Source organism: Condylura cristata, unplaced genomic scaffold (assembly GCF_000260355.1).
Source record: "Condylura cristata isolate star-nosed mole 26May11 unplaced genomic scaffold, ConCri1.0 scaffold00001, whole genome shotgun sequence".
Classification (NCBI taxonomy): Eukaryota; Metazoa; Chordata; class Mammalia; order Eulipotyphla; family Talpidae; genus Condylura; species Condylura cristata.
In genome coordinates, this window is record NW_004567102.1 from 34934972 (window position 1) to 34944949 (window position 9978).

Here is a 9978-nt window from a genome sequence, read left to right on the forward strand (position 1 = left end):
GGGCCAGGGCCACGCAGGGCGCGCCTGACCGTGGAGCTTTCTGGATATATTGCTTCTGCCCCCGAGAACAAAGATGAAATTCAAAATTTTATATTGATGTTTCAGATATACAAATTCCCCAAGTTTCAACTGTAAATGTGGCTACTACAAAATTTAAAATTACACGTGGCGTGCAACAGACTTATATTGGACAGTGATGGTTTAGGGCATTTGAGAACAAGTTTGGTACAGCTTTAACTTAACAGCATCATACACTCACCGCCACTTTTGCAAGTGGGAACTGTAAAATAACAATCCAGCTACTTCTGTGCATTCCTTCAGTTTTTTCCAGTGAACGTGTTATTCTGTCTTGAATCTTAGACTTACAAAAAGGATTGGCATTTAAGACCTGTAGCATGAAAGAGGCAAACAATGAAAAAATCAAATTTCCTGATTATTTGTGAAATATAACTTGCATTTTAGGCCAGGTACAAAGAGGGGGCACCCAGAAGTAGGTAGGACTAGACATCTGGGGGAACACCAGAGTTCACGTCTACTTGTACACACGTCCCCGTTTTCCTCTGAATCACGGCGAGTGTGCCTGCTTGGGTTACTGTCAGCATGACTGTGTGTGTCCCCGACTGTGTGTGAGCCTCTGTTTCCATGTGAAAGAGGTACTGTTTTTCTGGCACTGAGAACTAAGAACACACACTTGGTCAAAAATGATGGTATATGTGATTTTCTTTCTCTGTATATTCAGCAAAAAAAGTCATACCTTTCATAATAAGCCTCCCTAGTTCAAGTGCTCCGACATAGGGACATAATCCATAAATTATTTAAAATGGCGTGGTTAATGATTTTCAGTAAAATACACCATAGTGCTTTTTATTCTTGCTTAAGGGTAATTTATTTTGAAATATTGCCTTTGTATTGTTTGATTTCTGACCCCACACTGAACACCTGTTTTCAAAAGCTTCCTTTCAAAAGTGGCACAATCCTATCCACCATCCATCTGCAGGCCTTTCTGTAAAGTCACCTGAAATGAGTTTCTAGTAATACTCTGGTGCATTCACTTGGTCTGGAAAAGCAACTGGTACAACCACCCCCTGCCGGTGCAGCTCTCGGAGAACATCTAATATTGAGTCTAGTTCTGTGCGGAATTTATCCAGCTCACGATTCTTCAACTGTGCGAGCCTTTTCCATTTCTCAATTTCTTTGTTTTGCTCAGTTTCTACAACTTGGTGGGTCTGCTGTATTATCTGCAAATAAAAAAAGTTCCATATAACTGTTACAGCTTACAGCGGGGGTGAAGAACATGTAATAATCTCCAAGAGCTACCTATGGAGACCAGTGTACTGCATGTCAAGGAGAGAGAGCAGTGTGAGCCTTAGCCAATGAGTTCAACTATGCCAATAAACACGCTTGGAGGTAGAGAGCACATTCTGATTCTGATAGGGAGTTTTACAGGCATTTATTAAGCTGCGAATTAAAGTACTTTTTAAAAAGCAATATGAATTTCTAATAACTTGCTATAAATCCACATATCCCTCTGCAGCACTTCAAATGCAGTCAAGACAGTTTTTAATATACAACATATCATCAATCAAACAAACTTAGCAGTAGACAATGATAAAGCATAAGGAAAACATAGAAAGTCTCAAATGGCAGCTTATGTTAAGTGTGACTATAACACATTTAATCCTGTCAACATATGAGATATTTATTTATTTCCATTTAACAGATAAAGAAATGAAGGCTCAGGTAAGTGAAAAATAATTTGTTCAAGGTTTACATCCAAGCAGCCTGGCCTCAGATTCCTGCTCTTACGTAACACAATACACTGCCTTGCTAATATGAGTTAATTTAGCCAATTGTGAAACCAGAGTCCCCTGTTAAGTAATTTGTAAGACAGTTATTAAAACTTCAAAATATCTCATGAGGAATTATAAGTCACAGTCATTATAAACCCCAGAAAGTGAGATATACAGAACCTACCAGATAGGGCAAGAAAAACCAATGAGATGTTTAAATATTAAACATGCTGAATCCATCCATGATAATTTATTTATAATGCTGCTTAGTTATAGATTAATTTCATGATTTTAAGTTGTAATTCAGATATATATATATATAAGTACTTAAGGAGAAACCTAAATGCTGTGTGAATTTTCAGTTTTACTATTTAAACATATTTTAAAGATCCTGGATGTCTACTGCACAATGAAATTTGGCATTTAAAATTTTCCTGTATAAATAAAATTGATAGAAAAACATTGTATAAATTTAAGCTGTACAACATAATGTGATGGATTATGTATAAATAGCACAATATATTAACATCCAACACTTCATAGTTTCAGAAGTGTTTCCTTGTGATCAAAATGTTTAAGGTCTACTTTTAGAATACCTTTCCAAATATACAACACAGGGTTGTTATCCAAGTTATCACCTTCCACACCACCTCGCCAGAACTTATTTATTTTCTACTAGCTTTGTGCCTTTTGACTACTTTTGCCCAATTTCCCTTCACCCACCTTTGCCTTTGGCAACCACCCATCTGCTCAGTTCCTATGAGTTAGGGTTGTTTAGAGAGCCCATACAAATAAGATTATATAGTAACTATCTCTAACTGGTTTCACTTAGTACAATACCCTTAGGTCTATCCACATCGTGCAAGTAACAGAATCTCCCTTTTAGGTAATGGCTAGACACTGCAGCATTGTGTGTTCACTGATGGACACGTAGGTTGCTTCTGTGTCTGGGCCACTGCAGTGTTTATGGTTGTGAAGTTCTCTCTTTAGGGTAGTGATTATTGTTTTCTTCTGGTACACACCCAGAAATGAAACTGATGGATTATTTGGTAGTTATATTTTTAATCCTTTTAAGGAAATTTCAGCCATTTCCATTCCCCAAACAGTGCATAATCTTCTAAAACCTCACCAGGACTTATTTCTGTTCTTTGTAAAGACAGTTACTCTAATAGGTAAGAAGTGATTTCTCACTGTGGCTTTGATGTGATTTCCCTTAATCATTTGTTATACTGAGCACCTTTCCATGTAGCTGTTAAGTCATTTAAAATTAATCTTTGGTCCTTTCCTGTTTTTCACTGGATTTTTCCTGAGTTGTGTGAGTTTTTTGAATATTTCAGCTATTAATGCCTCATACAATGTGTAGTTGCATAGCAGGTGGCTGGTGTCTCCTGAGAGTGACTAAAACTGGGAACAATTCAGGTTGCCATCTTGATGCCATCCTAACACTACATGCTGTGTATGAAACAGAAACCATCGCTTTCTCTGTAAATCAAGGATGTCCTACTACATATTTGCTTAAAGCACAATTTATAAATTATATTTAAATATACAGCAGGGTTTTTTAAAAAAAATTTATAGTAGTTTATTTTTACATATTTTTGTGTACTTTTTCTTCTCAGTTGCAATCCTCTAGGGTTTCCCATCACCAAATCACCCATGTACCATCACCATAGTCCAGTGTATTTCCCTCCCCCAACTGTTTTTGATCCCATTCCCCACTTTACCCCCACAAAATGTGTCTGGTGTATAGATGTTCATCATTATTATTTTCTCACCTGTTCCATTATATTCCTGTATAGCAGGGTTTTTAAATAAATATAAATGACTTGGTAAATTACAAACATAACAATAGTCATAAGGTTGTAATATAGCATGTGCCTACAGTTAAGAACCAAATATTTAACATATTTACTAACAACTTACAACCATTTTCTAGAGCAGGCATATTAAGTAATATGTATGGGAGTGTTCTGAGCTATAGCTGGTTAATTATGGCTGATGGTTTTGTGGTTTTTTTAAAAGAAGTTAAGATAAAAATTGAGAATTCAACTCTCAATCTTTTTGTCCCCCATTTCATACTTCTTAGTTCCTATAATGATAAAGAGCAAAACCTTGAAATGATTACATAGAGCTCGAGTGTCTCTGGGAGTCAACTATAAAGTTTGTGTTGATTTTTTTTTTTTTTTTCCAAAGTGTGCTTGTATGATATGACTTGCAATGTGGTTGCATGTGAGCTAGAGAACTAAGGTTAAATGAGGTCATAAGGACAGAATCCTGCTGAGACTAAGTTGGTGCTCTTATATGAAAAGATGGCAGGCCAGGCAGCTCCCCTCTCAGTAATGCCTCCTCCTGCCACAGTGCATACACACAGAAAAGACCTCCTGGAACCCTGGGAAGAGCTCCCATCAGATGATGAATCAGCTGGAACCTTACCTTCGACTCCTGACCTCCAAAACTGTAAGAAAATACATTTCTGCCTTTTCAGTCAGTCTATATTTTACTGTGGTAGATTCAAGCAGACACACAGACTGTTCGAGTAAAGTATCTATACAACATAGCCTTCTGCCATTTTTATTTTTCTGTAGGTTAAGTATGGTAATTTCATTATTACTGGTGCTAGGCATACAGTATTTCAGTGATCATTTTAGTATACATTTTAGTATACATTGAAGACTTGAATATGGAATCTTGATCTCTAAACTGTTCTCCCAGGGTAAAATACATAGCTTTTTAGGGACCCATGAATAATTAACACAATATTGTTTCTCAATTTCTCCAGATAAAGTAAATCAATCTTTAGGTACTTGAGGTTTCAAGTCTTATTTCTTCTTTGAGCTATGGATTTATTTATTAAAATATCAAAGTACAATGAAAATAAGTTTTGCTATGGATGGCAAAACTGTAGCAAGTAAGGGGTACTTAAAAGCGAAGAATTAACTATAAGCACGATACTTTACCTGCTGAAGTTCCTGCTCTCTTTGCTCATGTCTCATTTCCATCTGTTTAATTTTCTTTTCTAAACCCATGAAATGTTTCATCTCTGGTGTATGGTTTTCTTTGGCTTCTTTCAATTCTTCTAAGAGCTTTGTAATCTAAAATTGAGGTATAAAGTAAAGAACTATGATCAAAGGAAATACTTTATTTTTAACAGGTAGTTTTAAGAGGCAAGCAGGTTTACCACATCTTGTATAAAATTTCCCTAGGTAGGTGTCTTCTTAACAATAAATAACTTCAGTCATTAGTCTGTTTCTATTCCCTATATCTAGGAAGCAAAGGACCAAATTCCAGAAGTTTCCAGATAATTGGACCATTCTGTCTCCCATGCAAGCCAACCCGGTAGTGGCACTCAAAATGCAGGGGCAATTTCTTTGGTGCATTCAGCTTTGCTACAGGTATTATATTTAGATTTAAATAATACATTTAAAACATCTAACATAGTATAGCTCCCACTCCTCAAGAGGTCAATAAATACGAATCCTTTTGTCAACTCCCTATAATTTTATTTGCAATTTTCTTTTGTCTTTTACCACTATTAGAGTAATTCATTCCACATATAAATGTATATGTAGTACAGGACTCTTCTGTGCTGGCTGTTGTTTTATATTTGGTTGTCAGAAAAGTCATGATGTATTTTTGCTTGCAAAACAAAACAAGTCATGACATACTGACAACCCAACAGATTTCTTGAGGATGCAGAAATGAGACATCACCTGTGTCCACACATTGCCTAACAGTCTCTTACAGAACTGTTTTCCTACAACGGCTCACAGAAAACATAGTAATACTTCTATGGCAGTGTGGAATAAAGTGGAGGGGATCGGAGGTACCTTTAGATTAGGCTTGGTGAGGCAATTAATTGCAATTTCTTTATGCCATATAATTTAACTGTTTAACAAGGACAAGAAAAGACAAATGAAAATGGATAAAATCAATACAATAGTTTCAAATGTAAACACAATACTGAAAGAAGTTCTAAATTAATTTAAAAATGTGCACATACAAGTGAACTAGATCAGAGACAAATCTAAACATTTTAAATTGGAACAGCCTGGTATCACCCATGATCAAAGGAATATGCAGACTGAGGTCACTGGCAGAAAGGCCAGGGAGAATGTGTGAGATAGGTACTAGGTGGCAAAACAATGATCACTAAGTCATAAAAAATAAAGTTGTAAGAAACATAGTGATAAGTCATATATACTGATCAAATATCAATTCAACTTCTGTGATTTTTAGTTACTCATTAGGCAACATCTTCAGTCACCATTGTCTTGTGAGAACCACAGGTTCCCCATTCCTGTATACAGACAGGAAGCTCTGGCCAATGACAGCAGTAGCTGAAGGAGAATTTGAGCAGAGGGTGCTAAAAAGGAGCCCTCCACACGCAGGATTCCTAACCTGAGGAGCTGTGTTTGAACAGAGTAATAGACAAGTAGTGGTGAGTAGTAGCATCATCGTGTGCTAGGCTAAGCATTTTACAGATACTATTTCAGTCAATTTTATCATCAAACCTTACATTTATGTATTGTTTGATTTCCTAAGAGAAATGCAAGCTACACGAGACCAGGGCAAGGCTTTCAGGTGTTTTAGTTATTACTGTTACCTGTACTACAGGGTGACACCTGTGTATTAACTATTTATTGAATGAAGAACGCCAAGAAAGAGAAATTATCAAGAAGCCCAAGACAAAAAAATGTTTAAACACACTAACAAGTGGCCCTGGGGGTAGTGTTAACTTCTAGCTCTTTCTCTCACTAAAGATGGGTGTCAGCCATGTAACGGGCACACTTGTGGTCAGAATGCCCTTGACGGATGGGCTCATCTAGACTAGGAGGGCTTTGCATGAACTGACATGCTTCATCATTAGTTTGGGGTCTCCTGCATGTAGTAACTTTTGTATTGGTATTTCATTGTGGAATCACTTGCATGAGTTATTCTAAAAGATACTTTCTCGTAGAGTATAGAGTGTCTGAGCCTGGGTGGTTCCTCCAGCTATCAGGCATCTTAGTCCCTTTACCTTGCAGCTGTTGGAACTGCAGTGAGAACTGTTCACATTTAGAAGAAATTCTTAAAGGTACCGTTCCACCATGCTGTTTCCTGACCTGTGTTCAGAGTAGTAAGTGTGGCCTATGGTCTCTGCAGGACTCCAGGTGTTACTAGGATTGGAACTTACTAGGATTCTGACAAAGGCAATCAAGAATTTAAGTCCAGATCTTACCATAAATTCCATGATTATTCCACCACTCATTCTAAAGTAACAGCAGCTAGCTATAGAACATTTCAGCTAAAACATGATTTTGATCATTTTATGAATGACCACAATAGTTCCTAGGCTTATTATTAGAGATCAGTTTTAAATGGCTTCTAAAATACGTAGTGAAATTTTTTGGTTTTAATCTGTAATACTGATGAAAAAGAATATGACCAAATGCTAACTACAGAACAGAACAAAGTGTCATTCCTCTCATGGTCTCTAGGGAGTCTGAATAAAGATAAATGTTTATTCTCTACATTTCTAGGATGCAAGAAGTAAATGAACAGAAGTTTTAGTTGGAGTCAAACAGAATGCAAAAATAAGACTGAAAATCTGTGATAACTGCTAACACATGGAAGGTTAACTTTGTCATTAGAGTTCCTAAAAAGGCCAGAGATTTGGGGATTACCTGCCTGACATAACCTGAACAGAAGGTAAACTAGAGGTTTAAGAAAATTTTACTGTGTAGGACATGTGATTTTTAAGACTTGTGCCCTGAAAACATTTTCAGGTAACAGAAGCATGGAACAAGATACAATGAATAGGAAAAGCCCTCTCAGGTTTCCACAGCTGACGTCCTATGTGAAAGACTGTTCACTTCCCAATGACATCAAGGTATGTGCTTGACTTGAGTTGCAACATTTGAAAGCATTACCCAGTTTTCTTAGGGCTCTATAGAATTACTTTAAAAACAAGCATGCTTTAACCGTGGCCCTGAAACAGGGATTTGCCTACCACAACCTTTCTTAAACCACCAGAAAAAATAATAATAATAATATATATATATATATGAAAACAATTATTCCAAACACTGACAGCAGTCTTTGTTTGCAGGACTGATTCCTGCTAGAAGGGAAACAAACAAGATGAGTTCTGTAATTGCCTAGTTTGTTGCCTGGAAGCAGCTTTGAACAGTGGAAATTGCCGGAACAATTCCTGGAGCTCTCACAGGGCTGGGAATACTGCATATTCCCCCCAGCCTGAGAGGGAGAGTCTCTCATCACACACAGGCTATCAGGGAAGGACCTCAGCAAGGTAACATTCGTGGGGATGTACATTCATCCTGTTAAAACAGCTATTCATGTTAAAAGGTGTGGGGGGAACTGGAAGGGCTAACAGAAAGTAAAATCAGCCAGAGGGAGAATGGCAAATACTGGATGATGTCACTTATCAGAAACAGAAAAATAAAAGGGTCAGATAAAACCAAACTAAAAAAACACTTGAAACCTGACTCTGAAATGGTGGCAACCAGAAAGGGAGGGTGGAGAACAACGCAGGGGAGGAGCAGGGGGTCTGTGGTGCTGCTCTGGGATGCCTGGGGTGGGGTCCCCTGCACTTCTCTAAAGGCCACAACACTGTAAACTAGTCTTAATAAAAATTTAAAAAACCGGCAGATTGTCAATACCTGCATTCAAGAGATAAGGTAGTTTTTCCTTAGAAAACATAGAACACTAACTTAAATAAAATGTATTTTAGCCTTGCAAAAATTGTAACTTTAGGTTTGTGAAGTTCTGTATATTTACTTTTTATACTTGTTATATACATCTTAAAAACCTGAAGGAATGCACAATGCTGAACTGTACAGAATCTCAAAAAACAATTGTAGGGTGTAGGGTGTTTCTGTAGCCAGATTCTTCCATTTTGCAAAACATACAAAAAAAAAAAAAAACCCTTAGACTAAAAATTAGAAATGACGAATTTAATTCTTAAAGTCCCTTTTGTTCCCTTATGGTTCTCCCTACCCTCTCTCTTTTTAATTGTTAACTTGCTCCAGTGGCATTTCTTGAAACTACGAATAATTGTTCCATCTTTAATAAAAATTATCTGTGCCTCCAGGGTTGATAGTGGCATCAGAAACAAACATCTGCTGGGAAAGGAAAAACCCTAGGCTGCCCCGCACCCTGTCAGACCTGGAGATGCTAAGGTGCTCTGCTCTTCCCTCACATTCCAGCCTCACGTGATCACAGCAGGCTGCCATTCCTGGAGCTGACCGCTGACTGACTCCTTGTGGTGTCTCTTACAATAAACTCCAGAGTTCAGCACTGGGGTTTCTAAGAGAAAGACCTGCTTTGGTCGTTTACATTTTTACATGAATCTTTTCATAATGCAATTAGTTGTATGTTTTGCTTCTGTGATTTTACAAATCAGTGAATAAAAAATGCTTCATGGAACAGGATGCAGAGTTTACCTGAGTCAAAAGGACTTTAGAGTAATAAAAATGGCGAGTTTCCAAGAAGACCTAATTTGTTGGCATAATAGTTACTGTTGATGCCACAGTTGCTTTACCCACTACTTAATACCAATATTAAGTACCACTACCCTGGTACTTAATACAGAAATGCCTCAAGTGTGCAACATTACCTCCTAAAAAAAAATCAAACAGAAGACCCAGCACAACCCTCCTCACTTCTCACTACTCAGAAAATTCCAATAAACACAGATATCATACTATTTGAACGTCATCTGAGAAGCAAGACTTTCTACAAATAAGCTTATATCCTGACATGTGGCAGGTAGTTTCAGGTTGTGGTAACCTGAACATAAGTAAAAACAAACATGAAAAAGGTTGAAAAGGCTAAGAAAAACTTATACGAGCCCAATATTTAGCCCAGTATTTCTTACCTCTTTTTGTAGGATTTCTTCTCGAACTTGAGAAACTGCAAGAGACTCTTGTTTATCCTTTAGTTCATCAACTTGTTTTTGGAAATGTTTTAGGAGGACCTAGGAAATTGTTTTAACATTACTGAGTCAAAATCTCTTCCTTGAACGTTATTTAAAAATACAAGAAAGTCGGCCCTCCCTGGTGGCGCAGCGGGTTAAAGCATAGCACATGAGTTCAATTCCCGCCAGCCCCGGAGGTGACCACATGGCGTGGCAGACCTCTCCTGACCCGCCCGCTGCTCCCCTCAGCAGTGTACTTCGTCGATCTGCCTG

At 37.6% G+C, this 9978-nt stretch overlaps 1 protein-coding gene across 3 annotated transcripts in view; it reads right to left on the minus strand.

Annotated features, from left to right (window-relative positions):
- Positions 1 to 6: 6 nt before the first annotated feature.
- Positions 7 to 9978, minus strand: part of CEP162 (centrosomal protein 162kDa) — a 64861-nt gene continuing 54889 nt past the window's right edge. For 2 of the 3 annotated variants that reach the window (XM_004674059.2, XM_012724284.1), the window contains 3 exons: positions 9667 to 9765; positions 4748 to 4882; positions 7 to 1238 (listed from right to left, as the gene is read on the minus strand). In XM_004674059.2, coding sequence (XP_004674116.1) covers positions 1029 to 1238; positions 4748 to 4882; positions 9667 to 9765 — 444 coding nt within the window. In that variant the 3' untranslated portion in view covers positions 7 to 1028. The remainder of the gene's footprint in view (positions 1239 to 4747; positions 4883 to 9666; positions 9766 to 9978) is intronic. The other variant, XR_001145391.1, reaches the window with a different exon arrangement.